This window comes from Lontra canadensis, unplaced genomic scaffold (assembly GCF_010015895.1).
Source record: "Lontra canadensis isolate GAN:19392208 unplaced genomic scaffold, GSC_riverotter_1.0 scaffold4, whole genome shotgun sequence".
Taxonomy (NCBI): Eukaryota; Metazoa; Chordata; class Mammalia; order Carnivora; family Mustelidae; genus Lontra; species Lontra canadensis.
In genome coordinates, this window is record NW_022630998.1 from 49,572,855 (window position 1) to 49,587,527 (window position 14,673).

Here is a 14,673-nt window from a genome sequence, read left to right on the forward strand (position 1 = left end):
AAAACATATGAAGACAGTCTGGCTGCTTAGTGTCAGACCAGGTGGATCCAAAAGTTCATGGTTCCCATGACAACATGATTTCTTATTATAGTGACTACCTTGGGGCGCCTGGGTGGCTCAGTGGGTTAAAGCCTCTGCCTTCGGCTCAGGTCATGGTTCTCAGGGTCCTGGGATCAAGCCCCACATCGGGCTCTCTGCTCAGCGGGGAGCCTGCTTCCTCCTCTCTCTCTGCCTGCCTCTCTGACTACTTGTAATCTCTGTCTATCAAATTAAAAAAAAAATCTTTATAGTGACTGCCTTGCTTTCTCTTCCCTGGGTTGGCAGTGAAAGACAAGGGTGGTTGCCCTTAAAAGACTCATACGAGCAGAGCAGATTAGAGAATCCCAGATTCAGAATTCTCAAGTTAGGCAACCCTGGGTTTGTGCAGACTTAGTAGGAATCCAAAGCATTGCGTCTACAATCCAAGGAGGTATACTCCCCTGGATGAGACTCCCCTGATGGTCCATTCACCTCAGTTAACTCGTCTCTACCAGTGATAACAAGGCATCTGGGGCGGTATGGTCAATGTGCCTAGATTCTTATCCTTGATTCAACAGAAATGTTCACAGGGAGTCCAAACTCTTTCAGCCATGGTAGATCTACCTTCCTTGATTTATTTAGATCTTTTAGGAAATAATTATATATCCTGCTTACATCCAGTCGGTTCCTTTAGTATAGTCTCTGTGTTGTGAACGAGTATCCTTTTCCATTTATTTGTCTTTAATTTACTTCTTTCTACTTCAACAGATTATTCCCTTGAAGGGACTGGTTAAGCCAGTCTTTATCAATCAGTATGTCTCAGAGTATAGACAGAATGTGTTTTGTCAGTCTTCAAATTCCTAAAACAGAAGCAACTGTCTACTCCTACAACTCCGTGCCCTTCTTCCACTCTTCAAATTGCACTTGTTTTGATGTTTTCCAGCTGTTTGATTTATATATTCATGATATTTGATTATGTTTCTGATATACAGACCACATGTTAAGCTTCACAACAGAGAAGATACATATTTTATGACTCCCTGATGTTACTGTAGGTGTTTAGTATTTGTCAGATGGATAATCAAAACAAAATAAGTCATTACAATGGCAAAATGAGAGACAAATTTTACAGATTGGAAAAGTGGGCAAGTGTTAACATATTTTAGAGTTGTCAGAAATCCTCATGGGGTCTCTGTGCCGGACAAGGGGGAAAGAGAATTTAGTAATACATGCACATAATATTACAGCTATTTGAAGAGTAAAAGGGAATAAGTATTATTTGATTTAGGAAGAAATGTTAATACAAATTAGAAACATTTCAAAACTGAATCCTTACAAATTATTCATAAAAAATAATCCTTCTCAACTTTTTCTATCTGTAGTCTTTGTTTCTCTGACTACATTTTTGGCAAACCAGAAATTCTGTAATTTCTGCCCTCTCAGAACTTACAAAAATAGTTCAAATCTCCTTTCATCTATAATTCCAGTTGCTACAAACCCCTTCCACTCCATAAATTTGTTCTTATTTCTACTTGAGTGACAACTATTTTAGGAAAACTTTAATTATTCCTATTTTTTCTCATTTAGTATTAAACAGTTTTACCTATAAAGCTTAAATTATAATATTATACATATATTTAGATTACCATAGTATAAATTTGTTCCTTAGATAAAATACAAATCTAAAACATTTTTTTTTTTTAAGATTTTATTTATTCATTTGACAGAGAAATCACAAGTAGGTGGAGAGGCAGGCAGAGAGAGAGAGGAGGAAGCAGGCTCCCTGCTGAGCAGACAGCCCAATGCGGGGCTCGATCCCAGGACCCTGGGATCATGACCTGAGCCGAAGGCAGAGGCTTTAAGCCACTGAGCCACCCAGGCGTCCCCAAATCTAAAACATTCTTATATATTGTTACATGCATCAGGTACATGCATCTGTAGTGAATGTTAAAAACTTGCATTGAAAGAATAATATCAGCTATAGGACAATCTTCAGCTCCAGGGGTAATTCTCTACCTTCTCCAAATACTTGCCACCATCTAAGCCAGCATACTAAAACTAGTGTTGTGTGAAAGTCAGAGAGTGTTTCTTAAAAATGGATATTCCTGGGCTTCAACTTCAGAAACTCTAAAGCAACAGGACTGTGTTGAGGTGACGAATGTGCACTTGAGCAAGAACCTCAGCTGATTTAGCTGCAGATGATTAAAGAACCACTTTACAACAGACACACGGACTAGGCACAGCTATGGGGGGTGGGGGACAGAGGAGCCTGCAGCTCCAGGGAGAGGGCGAGACTAGAACAAGATTTGGTTGCCACTCTTAGTGGGAATGCAAACTGGTCCAGCCACTGTGGAAAAAGTGTGGAGGTCCCTCAAAAAGTTAAATTGGAACCACCCTACCAGCCACTAATTGCACTACTGGGTGTTTACCCCTCAAATATACAAAAACACCAAATCAAAGGGATATATGCACCCTTACATTTATAGTAGTATTTACAATAGCCCAATTATAGAGGTATCCAAGTATCCACTGACAGATGAATGGGTAAAGATGATGTGGTGTGTTATTGGAATATTATTCCAATAATATTCCAGAGGAATATTACCCAGCCATAAAGAGAATGAAATCTTGTCATTAGCAGTGACATGGATGGAGCTACACAGTATAAATGCTAAGTGAAATAAGTCCATCAGAGAATGATAAATACTGTATGACTTCGCTCATATGTGGAATTTAAGAATGAAACAAAGGAGCAAAGGAAAAGAGAGATAAGCCAAGAAACAGTTGTAACTATAGAAAACAGACTAATAGTTACCAGAGGGAAGGTGGGGAGTTGGTGGGGGAAGGATGATACAGGTTATGGGGATTAAAGAATGCACTTGCCATGGGGAGCCTGGGTGATGTATGGAAGTGTTGAATGACTCCATGGTACACCTAAAACTAATATAACACTGTAGGTTAATATACTGGAATTAGAATTAAAAAAATGATTTTGTTGTCATGGTCTGTGGCAGCACCTCTAAGCATGAAAGTGAATGCGAGAGAATGAAGAGTGGTGGGCCCAGGAAAGAATGCCAAAGTGCAAGAAGCAGAAAGAGGAGGGATTTTCCAAGCAAACAGAGTTATGGCTGGAGAGGGAGGAGAAGAGAGGGCATCATAGGGTGGAAGCCAAAAGGCCAAATTTTACAGGCAGGGCCTTACCACGAGCCAAATAGAACAGACAATAAGATAAGGGAAATTCTCACTGTCTGTATAGTCTATCTCAGCTACTACATTTGTTCCTAGACGGTAGGGGATGGTATTACCAGCAGCCGACATATTGTGAATGCTTAGTAAATGCTTGGTGAACTAAAGAGGATGGACCGACAAGGGCGACTGCCAAACAAGGATTTTTAAAGAGCTCACCTACAACTCAGTTACTTCAAGTGCCCTCACTAGGATTTGCAATTGTAACCAGACTGACAGAAGAGTTATTTTCAACCATTTACTAAAATGTGGAAATGATGTTTATAAACAGTGCCCAATCTCTGTGTGTATGTAAGGGAATTCTGGACAATGGAGTTTTGCTAGTAATATTAAAAAAAAAAAGACCTTTAAAGTCTTTACACTGAGGTTGTAAGAGTGGTCTATTTCCATACGAATGATCTCTTATGATCATTTGTAGAAGTGTGTGCAGTCACGAGAAGAACAAACCACATTAAAGGAAGTAAATGACTCTCTAAGAATGCACAAGTGTTGGTTGCTATGACAACTGCTGGGTTATATTAAATAGCAAAAAAAAAAAAAAATCAAATAGAAACCACTAGGAGAACTTGCACAGGAGCAACAAACAGTTCTGCCTCACAATTTCAAGAACTTTCTACAGCTGGCATTGCATGAACAGGGTTCCTGTTGATGTAGTCACAGGCTTAGTTCCAAGAAAGGTCACCTTCTTGACACATTTCCATCATTCTAGTGTTTCCTTCCTTAACTTGCTCTTCTGAACATCCAAATAATTTATCAAAGTAGTGAAGAATTTATGCGGTTATCTGGCTCTTCTCTACTGGTGACACTTAACAGTGTTTGCCTTCAATCCATTTTTGTTTAAACCAAACAGTTTTCAGGTTTATATAGAGAGAGACAATTTCGATCTGTGGAGCAGTTCCCCCACCACCCCCAATGTGGCACATGTCTGACTAGTGAAGAAAATATAGGGAAACTAGAGATGGTTTCAGGAAGCCACCATGCTAACTCACTCCTAGGTTTCTTTTCTCTTTTTGGGGATCTACTATTTTCCAATTCTAACTTTCTGATGTGCTAAGAGAAATAAGGAGAGTTTGCCAAGTTTTTCAGAATTTTCAGTGAAAATGTTGTTAAAGTGATAAAATGAGAAAACCCTTTTAACGAAATGCTGCTGGTTCAAGAGCAACCACAGAGAGACCAGACATGAGCTATGTGACTTTCTCATGGGAAGCTCCACAAACATGTGTGGAAGGGTTCTTGTGGTCATCAGGTGGCCCTTAGTCTAATGAGCGCACTGATCTCACGAAGAAGTGTTTAAGCTCTCAGAATGGACCGTGCATGGTTCCTTTAGGAGATTACCACATGACAGAGTAACCCAAATGGGACCCACTGAGAGGGTCTCTGCTCTCCAATATGCACTGCCCAGGACCAGAAGATTGATCTCAAAGAAGCCCTTCACAGCAGCACTTTTCAAAGTGTAGGTTGAGACCCATAACTAAGTCCTAAAATCAACAGTGGGTCAGACCATTATTAAAAGACAGAGGGAGAAAGAGAATCAAATAGAAAAATACAAGAATGAATCTCATCCAGTAAGGGTAAATACACTTTGTGAAACTTCTGTTTCTTTCTCTCTCTCTGTACATATGTATGCACTGGATTGTTGGATTGAACATATTTCTTACTGTAGGTTCTAGCCAAAAAGGCTGAGGAGCCAGACTCTGCCCTGCTAAGAATACCTTGATGTTCTCTGTTGTGTGAGGAGGAGGGAAACGGGGAGGGGGAGGGAAGGAAGGGGCGCAGGAATAAAAAGAAAAGAATTCCACCTCTTTGGCTCTAGAGTTTCAATTATTCCTCAAATCTGCTCTCTACTTCAATAATATTACACTAGGTTCCAACTTTTGTACTCACTCTCCTCTCACTGTCCTTGGTCCATTGTACCCTTTATTCATAAAGCTTTCTCTCCTCTTTGTGGTTTTCAAATTCTATTCTCCTTTAGGGTCCATCCAGGCCTTATCTTGGCATTTAACCCATATGATCTCTATGTCCTCTCATCACTCACCTCGTTCCAGCTGTTCTCAATTCCACACAATTTCTCTCCAGGTGTCCCGTCTTCTTTGAGCTTTACCTGCTTCCTGTCCCACTCTGCTCCCACACCTCCTGTTACCTCTCTTCCAGTCTGCCTCCTTCCCCCTGTTGCTTTTCTCTTGGCATCTACCTCCTAGCTAACTATCCTATTTTTGTTGTCTGGCTGTTTCTGCCTTTTTCCGTGGATCTCTAGGTTTCCCACTTGACTAAAAGCAACTTGAGCTCAGGGACAGTGAATCATACATTTTTGTACGCCCCATGATATCTGGCATAGTACAGGGCATATCAGAGGTGCTCAGTGTAAATGCCTTGAACTAATAAATCAATCATGATTCCCTCCTGTGCACCAAACTCTACCCTACTCACTCCAGTATTTTTCTCTCAAGATATAATGTTTTGTGTTTAAAAGGGTTTTGTGACTTCTAAAGCTCTCTAATACCTATTTCTTATCTCAGTTTTATCTATAAAAACTTGGTAAAGGTGGCATGGGTCATGATACTTATTTTTGAGAGATGAGGAAAATGAGTCTCAAAAACATTTTTAACAGCAGCAAGCCTTGTCAGTGATGCCCCCAGATCCAGAATCTATAATGTGACCTATTCTGTGCTATTAAACTCTTCTGGTAGAAACCTAACAACAATCACACAGGATAATAAAATGCTCAGTCAATGCAAAATGTTGTATATGGAGAAAAACAATGCAATGATGAAATAGCAGGCAGGGCTTAGCCTGTGTTTCTCATGAAATGAGAATTTGAATACCTCGTAATAGATTAACATTTTGGTTATTTTGCTTTTGTAGTTATGCTTGAATTCTCACAGTGCCGCAAAAAGTGGGAGGAAATCCGCTTACTACTTACCGAGGATATGCTGGTTGAAAGTCCTCTCATTAAGCCCATCATAGCAATTAGCCATGACTCTGTGCACTGATACAAATAATGACCAAGCTCTGTTTTGTTAGCTTATCACTTACCAAGCTGTTCTCCTAAATGTTGGCCTCTCTCTGTTGAAATGACCCGCTCGTCTTCCATGTCACATTTGTTCCCAACCAGGATAACCTGGGCATTATCCCAAGAGTATGTTTTGATTTGAGTTGACCTAAAAGAAAAACAGGCAAGAAACAATCAGCAGAGAACACAACGTAAAGCGAAGGAGAGGACTATGTCCCACAGATGATGGTAATAGCAAAAAAAGAAGCCCAGATGCCTGACATTTAGAATTAATTAGTTCAGTGCAATTTCACCCTTCAGATACTCAGAATATTTGTACTAAGAATTCTTTTTTATTGGGTGATATTAATATGACTACTGGTTTTTCCTTTCTCCCTTTTACCTACACCTTATGTAGTACCTTTATAGCTGGAGTGACCAATGATCCTTGTTTACTCATGACATTTCCAGATTTTGCAGTAAAAATCCCATGTTCCTAGAACTCCTCAGTTTTAGGAAACCCAGTTGTTCACCTTAGAGCCCACCACAAACAAACAAACAAAACAAAACAAAACAAAAAAAAACCAAGCATGATTTTCCCTTGTTACAATAACAACTTAAAGAGCTAGGACAATCGGGGCCTAGGAGAGATGGGGATAATGTTAATTTTCAAGAATGAATCATAGGAGAAGAGGAGGAAGATGGTGGAGGAATGGGAGACCTAAATTTTGCCTGGTCTCAGAAATTCAGCTGCATAATTATCAAACAATTCTAAATACCTACAAACTGAACAAGAGATAGAAGAGAAGAATAGCAGCAATTATATGAACAGAAAATCGACTGCTTTCTGGAAGGTAGGACATGCAGAGAAGTGAATCTGAGACGATATACGGGAAGATATACTGTGGGTGGGGGAGGGGCCGGCTCCCAGCAAGTGGTAGAGCAGCAGAGCATGCAGTCAGAACTTTTAGAAGTCGGCTCCACTGAGGGACGTCGCTCCAGTGGCTAAGCAGGGGGTGGAGACCTCACTGGGACAGTGTGGTCTTCTCAGGACCCTCGGGGGTCACAGAATCAGGGGTGCCTGAGTGTAGCAGAGCTCCCAGGTATCAGAGTGGGGAAGCCGGCTGCAGAGACGGAGCTAAGGAGCGGACTTTCAGACTGAGGTTACCTTAAACCATGATCTGAGGCACAGTCAGCCACTGCTCTTAAGCAGGGACCCCACAAGTGGCAGAAATGGGGAGACACCCTCCCTTCCTCCATCGGGAGGAGCAGCACGGAAGCATACTGCAGGCATCTGCTGGGTTTGGAGACTCCAAATGGGGCCATGTGCCAGAGACAGAAACACTTGGTCACAGGCCAGGTGAGCATGGAGTGAGGCTGGAGACCAGGGAAATGGGAGTGATTGAGCGCTTTTCTCTGAGGGTGTGCTGAGGAGTGAGGCACCCCCTTCCCCCGCTCTCAGCTCCTCTGGGCAGAGATTGGGAGGCTGCCATTTTCATTCCTGTCCTCCAAAGCTCTATGGAAAGTGTTCAGGGAACAAAAGCTACCAAGAGTGAACCTGAGCAGATTACTTAGCTGGGCCCTAGCAAGGGTGGTGCAATTCCACCTCGGGCAAAAACATTTGAGAATCACTACAAGAGGCCCCTCCCCAGAAGATAAGCAAGAACATCCAGGCAAGACCAAGTTCACCAATCAATGAGAACTGCAGAACTCCAGCAGTGGGGGAATACAGCATATGGAATTCATGGCTTTTTCCATGATTCTTTAGTCTTTCAAAGTTAAATTTTAAAAAATTTCTTCTTTTAATTTTTCCCCTTTCCTGTTTTATTTTTTTTGAGTTTTTTTTTTTTTAATTTATTTATTTGACAGACAAAAAGTGAGAGAGGAAACAAAAGCAGGGGGAGTGGTAGAGGGAAAAGCCGGCTCCCTATGGAGCAGGGAGCCCAGTGCAGGGCTCAATCCCAAGACCCTGGGATCATGACCTGAGCCAAAGGCAGATGCTTAAATGACTGAGCCACCCAGGCACCGCAACCTCTTCCCTATTTTAACCAACATCTTATCAATACCCTTATAAAAATCTTTCTTAACTTTCATTTTTATAGTCATAATCTATCCCTTCATTGTATTTAATCTTATTTTTAGTATACATATAAGTTTTTCTTTCTACAAAATTTTGGGATACAGTTTCTTCTAATGACCAAAATATACTCTAAATCTAGTGTATGGCTTTCTTCTAGTCTCCTGCTGGCCTGATCACATTCTCACCTTTTTTTAAAAATTTTTTTTAATTTTTTCTTTCTTTTTTCAACCAACTTACTATCATTTTTAAATATTTTTTAGATTTTCATCTTTACAGTCATATTTCATCCCTTCATTTTACCATTTTATATATATGTGTATATATAATAAATATATACATATATATTTTATATATATAGAAAATTTTATATATAAATATAAATATATATAAAAATAAATATATGTTTACCATTTTATATATATATATATATATATATATATATATATATATATGTTTTTTTTCCCCATCTTTAAAATTGGGGAGGCAGTTTCTTCTAACAGAAAAAAAACCACACCCAAAATCAAGTGTGTGGCTCTGTTCTTTTCACCATCCTGATCATATATTTATATATATTTTCTTTTTCTCCCCAGTTTCAATTCTCTTCTGATTTGTTTACTGTGTATTTTTCTGGGGTTGTTGTTCTGCTTTTAGCATTGTGTGCTCTCATTCATCTGTTCTTCTCTGGACAAAATTATAAGGTGGAAAAACTCACCTCAAAAAAAAAAAAACACAAAAAAACAAGAGGCAGTACAGACTGCTAGGGACCTGATCAATACAGACATTAATTAGATATTGAAACTAGAGTCCAAAATAATGATTATGAAAATGCTAGCTGGCCTTGAAAAAAGCATGTAAGATACTCGGGAATCCCTTTCTGGAGAAATAAAAGAACTAAAATCTAACCAAGTTGAAATTAAAAAAGCTATTAATGAGGTGCAATAAAAAGTGGAGGCTTTTAGGGGCGCCTGGGTGGCTGAGTGGGTTAAAGCCTCTGCCTTCGGCTCGGGTCATGATCCCAGGGTCCTGGGATCGAGCCCCGCATTGGGCTCTCTGCTCAGCAGGGAGCCTGCTTTCTCCTCTCTCTCTGCCTGCCGCTCTGTCTACTTGTGATCTCTGTCTGTCAAATAAATAAATAAAATCTAAAAAAAAAAAAAAAAAAAGTGGAGGCTTTTAATGCTAGGATAAATGAGGGAGAAAAGAGAATTAGTGATGTAGAAGACCAAATGATGGAGAATAAGAAAGCTGAGAAAAAGAGAGATAAACAACTACTGGATCATGAGGGGAGAATTGGAGAGATAAGTGATACCATAAGACAAAACAATATTAGAATAATTGGGAATCCCAGAGGAAGAAGAAAGAGAGGGGCAGAAGGTATATTGGAACAAATTATGGTGGAGAACTTCCCTAATTTGAGGAAGGAAACAGGCATCAAAACCCAGGAGGCACAGAGAATCCCCCCCCAAATCAATAAAAATAGGTCAATACTTCATCATCTAATTCTAAAAGTTACAAGTCTCAGAGATAAAGAGAAAATCCTGAAAGCAGCTGGGGACATGAAGTCTGTAACATACAATGGTAGAAATATTAGACTGGCAGCAGACCTATCCAGAGAGACCTGGCAGGCCAGAAAGGACTCGTATGATATATTCAGAGAAATGACTGAGAAAAATATGCAGCCAAGAATACTATATCCAGCTAAACGGTCATTGAAAATAGAAGGAGAGAGAAAAAGCTTCCAGGATAAACAAAAATTAAAAGAATTTCAAAACACCAAACCAGCCCTATAGGAAATATTGAAAGGGGTCCTCTAAGCAAAGAGAGAGCCTAAAAGTAGTAGACCAGAAAGAAACAGAGACAATATACAGTAATAGTCACCTTACAGGCAATACAATGGCACTAAATTCCTATCCTTCAATAGTTAACCTGAATGTAAATGGGTTAAATGGCCCAATCAAAAGACACAGGGTATCAGAATGGATAAAAAACCAAGACCCATTGATATGCTGTCTGCAAGGAACTCATTTTAGACCCAAAGACACCTCTAGATTGAAAATGAGGGGGTGGAAAACAATTTACATGCTAAGGATGTCAAACAAAAGTTGAGTAAATCCTTATATCAGAGAAATTAATTTTTAAGCCAAAGACTATAATAAGAGATGAGGAAGGACACTATATCATGCTTAAAGGGTATGTCCAACAAGAAGATCTAACAATTTTAAATATCTATGCCCCTAACATGGGAGCAGCCAATTATATAAACCAAATAATAACAAAATCAAAGAAACACATCAACAATAATACAATAGTAGTAGAGGATTTTAACACCCCCCTCGCTGAAATGGGACAGATGATCTAAACAAAAGATCAACAGGGAAATAAAGGTATTAAAGGACACATTGGACCAGATGGACATCACAAATATATTCAGAACATTCCACCCAAAGCAATAGAACACACGTTCTTCTCTAGTGCACATGGAGCATTCTCCAGAATCGATCATATCCTGGGTCACAAACCAGGTCTCAGCCAGTACCAAAAGATTAGGATCATTCCATGTGTATTTTTAGATGACAAAGCTTTAAAACTGAACTCAATCACAAGAGGAAAGTTGGAAAGAACACAAATACATGGAGGCTAAAGAGCATCCTACTAAAGAATGAAAGGGTCAACCAGGAAATTAAAGAAGAATTGAAAAATGCATGGAAACCAGTGAAAATGAAAACACAACTGTTCAAAGTCTGTGAGACACATAAAAGGTGGTCCTGAGAGGAAAGTATATAGCCATACAAGCTTTTCCCAAGAAACAATAAAGTTCTCAAGTACACAATCTAATCCTACACCTAAAGGAGCTGCAGAAAGAACAGCAAAGAAAGCCTAAACCCAGCAGGGGAAAAGAAATGATAAAAATCAGAGCAGAAATCAATGAAATAGAAACCAAGAGAAGAATAGAACAAATCAACGAAACTAGGATCTGGTTCTTTGAAAGAACTAATAAGATTGATAAACCCCTGGCCAGACTTATCAAAAAGAAAAGAGAAAGGACCCAAATAAATAAAATCATGAATTAAAGAGGAGAGATCACAACCAATACCCAAGAAATACAAACAACTATAAGAACATATTATGAGCAACTATATGGCAGCAAATTAGACAATCTGGAACAAATGCATGGAGTTCTAGAGAGTATAAACTACCAAAACTGAGCCAGGAAAAAACAGAAAATCTGAACAGACCCATAACCAGTAAGGAAACTCAAGCAGTAATTAAAAATCTCCCAACAAGAGCCCAGGGCCAGATGGTTTCCCAGGGGAATTCTACCAAACATTTAAAGTATTAATGCCTATTCTCCTGAAACTGTTCCAAAAAACAGAAATGGAAAGAAACTTCTGAACTCATTTTATTACACCAGAATTCCCTTGATCCCCAAACCAAAGACCCCATCAAAAAGGATAATTATAGACCAATATCCCTGATGAACACAGATACAAAAATTCTCACCCAAATACTAGCCAATAAGATCCAACAGGACATTAAAAGGATTATTCACCATGACCAAGTGGAATATATTCCTGGCCTGCAAGGTTGGTACAACATCCGCAAATCAATCTCTGTGATACATTAATAAAAGAAAGAACAAGAACCATATGATCCTCTCAATAGATGCTGAAAAAGCATTTGACAAAAGTACAGCAACCTTTCTTGATCAAAACTCTTCACAGTGTAGAGGTAGAGGGTACACACCTCAATATCATCAAAGCCATCTATGAAAAACCCACAGCGAATATTATTCTCAATAGAGAAAAATGGAGAGCTTTTCCGCTAAGGTCAAGAACATGGCAGGGATGTCCATTATCACCACTGCTATTCAACACAGTACTAGAAGTCCTAGCTTAGTAATCAGACAACAAAAAGAAATTAAAGGCATCCAAATTGGCAAAGAAGAAGTCAAACTACCACTCTTTGTAGATGATATGATACTTTGTGTGGAAAACCCAAAAGACTCCACTCCAAATCTGCTAGAACTTGTACAGGAATTCAGTAAAGTGTCAGGATATAAAATCAATGCACAGAAATCAGTTGCATTTCTATACATCAACAACAAGACAGAAGAAAGAGAAATTAAGGAGTCGATCCCATTTACAATTGCACCCAAGACCACAAGATACCTAGGAATAAACCTAACCAAAGAGGCAAAGAATCTGTACTCAGAAAACTATAAAGTACTCATGAAAGAAATTGAGGAAGATACAAAGAAATGGAAAAATGTTCCATGCTCATGGATTGGAAGAACAAAGATTGTGAAAATGTCTATGCTACCTAAAGCAATCTACACCTTTAATGCAATCCCTGTCAAAATACCATCAATCTTTTTCAAAGAAATGGAATAAATAATCCTAAAATTTATATGGAATCAGAAAAGACCTCGAATAGCCAGAGGAATGTTGAAAAAGAAAACCAAAGTTGGTGGCATCACAATTTCAGACTTCAAGTTCTATTACAAAGCTGTCATCATCAAGACAGTATGGTACTGGCACAAAAACAGACACATAGATCAATGGAACAGAATAGAGAGCCCAGAAATAGACCCTCAACTCTATGGTCAACCAATATTTGACCAAACAGGAAAGAATGTCCAATGGAAAAAAGACAGTCTCTTCAACAAATGGTGTTGAGAACATTGGACAACCACATGCTGAAAAATGAAACCGGACCATTTTCTTACACCACACACAAAAATAAGACTCAAAATGGATTAAAGACCTCAATGTGAGAAAGGAATCTATCAAAATCCTTGAGGAGAACACAGGCAGCAACCTCTATGACCTCAGTCACAGCACCTTCTTCCTAGAAACATTGCCAAAGGCAAGAGAAGCAAGGGCAAAAATGAACTACTGGGACTTCATCAAGTTCAGAACCTTTTGCACAGCAAACAGTCAACAAAACCAAAAGACAATTGACAGAATGGGAGAAGATATTTGCAAACGACATATCAGATAAAGGGTTAGTATCCAAAATCTATAAAGAACTTACTAAACCCAACACCCAAAGAACAAATAATCCAATCAAGAAACGGGCAGAAGACATGAACAGACATTTCTGCAAAAACCTCCAGATGGCCAACAGATACATGAAAAAGTGCTCCACATCACTCGGCATCAGGGAAATACAAACCACAATGAGATACCACCTCACACCAGTCAGAATGGCTAAAATTAACAAGTCAGGAAATGACAGATGATGGCAAGGATGCAGAGAAAGGGGAACCCTCCTACACTGTTGGTGGGAATGCAAGGTGGTGCAACTGCGCTGGAAAATAGCATGGAGGTTCCTCAAAAAGTTGAAAATAGAGCTACCCTATGACCCAGCAATTGCACTACTGGGTATTTACCCTAAAGATTCAAATGTAGTGATCTAAAGGGGCACGTGCACCCTCATGTTTATAGCAGCAATGTCCACAATAGCCAAACTATGCAAAGAACCTAGTTGTCCATCAACAGATGAATGGATAAAGAAGAGGTGGCATATATATACAATGGAATACTATGCAGCCATCAAAAGAAATGAAATCTTGTCATTTGCAATGAAGTGAATGGAACTAGAGGGTATTATGCTGAGCGAAATAAGTCAATCAGAGAAAGACAATTATTGTATGATCTCCCTGATATGAGGAATTTGAGAGACAGAGTGGGGGGTTTGGAGGGTAGGAAAGGAAAAAATTAAACAAGATATGATCGGGAGGAAGACAAACCGTAAGAGACTCTTAATCTCACAAAACAAACTGAGGGTTGCTGGGGAGTGGGAGGGTATGGAGAGGGTGGGTAGGTTATGGACATTGGGGAGGGTATGTGCTATGATGAATTCTGTGAAGTGTGTAAGCCTGACGATTCACAGACCTGTACCCCTGGGTCAAATAATAAATTATATGTTAATAAAAAAATAGCTGGAGAAATATATTCTATGACCTGTGTGAACATCTCAGATACATGGTATAATTTTTTCAGAAAAATCCAGAGACACAACCTTTCTAATTCTGATACCAAAGTTGATAATATATTTCTCTAGCAATAGGCAAGTCAGCATGTATCATCATTAGGAAAATAAAAGCAAACACTGGAAACTGTATTTTTCTCTCACCTTATGTGTGTGATCTATGAAAAATGATACATTCATAGCGAATTAAGGTGTAAAATGCATGCTACACATGTATACACCTTAAATTTCAAGTGCTGGCATAGTTTTACAAAGAAATTCCAAAGGTTCTTTCAAAAGAACTCAAATCTAATTGGATTTCTTTAGGTAATTTTTAAATTATCTCCCTGCTCCTAAGAGGTCTTATTAA

The 14,673-nt window shown here is 39.1% G+C and overlaps 1 protein-coding gene across 2 annotated transcripts in view; it reads right to left on the reverse strand.

Moving 5' to 3' along the window:
• The window catches only part of RAB3C (RAB3C, member RAS oncogene family), a 289,717-nt gene that overhangs the window by 39,432 nt on the left and 235,612 nt on the right, over nucleotides 1–14,673 (reverse strand). For both annotated transcript variants that reach the window (XM_032850170.1, XM_032850167.1), the window contains exon 4: nucleotides 6,298–6,422. In XM_032850170.1, coding sequence (XP_032706061.1) covers nucleotides 6,298–6,422 — 125 coding nt within the window. The remainder of the gene's footprint in view (nucleotides 1–6,297; nucleotides 6,423–14,673) is intronic.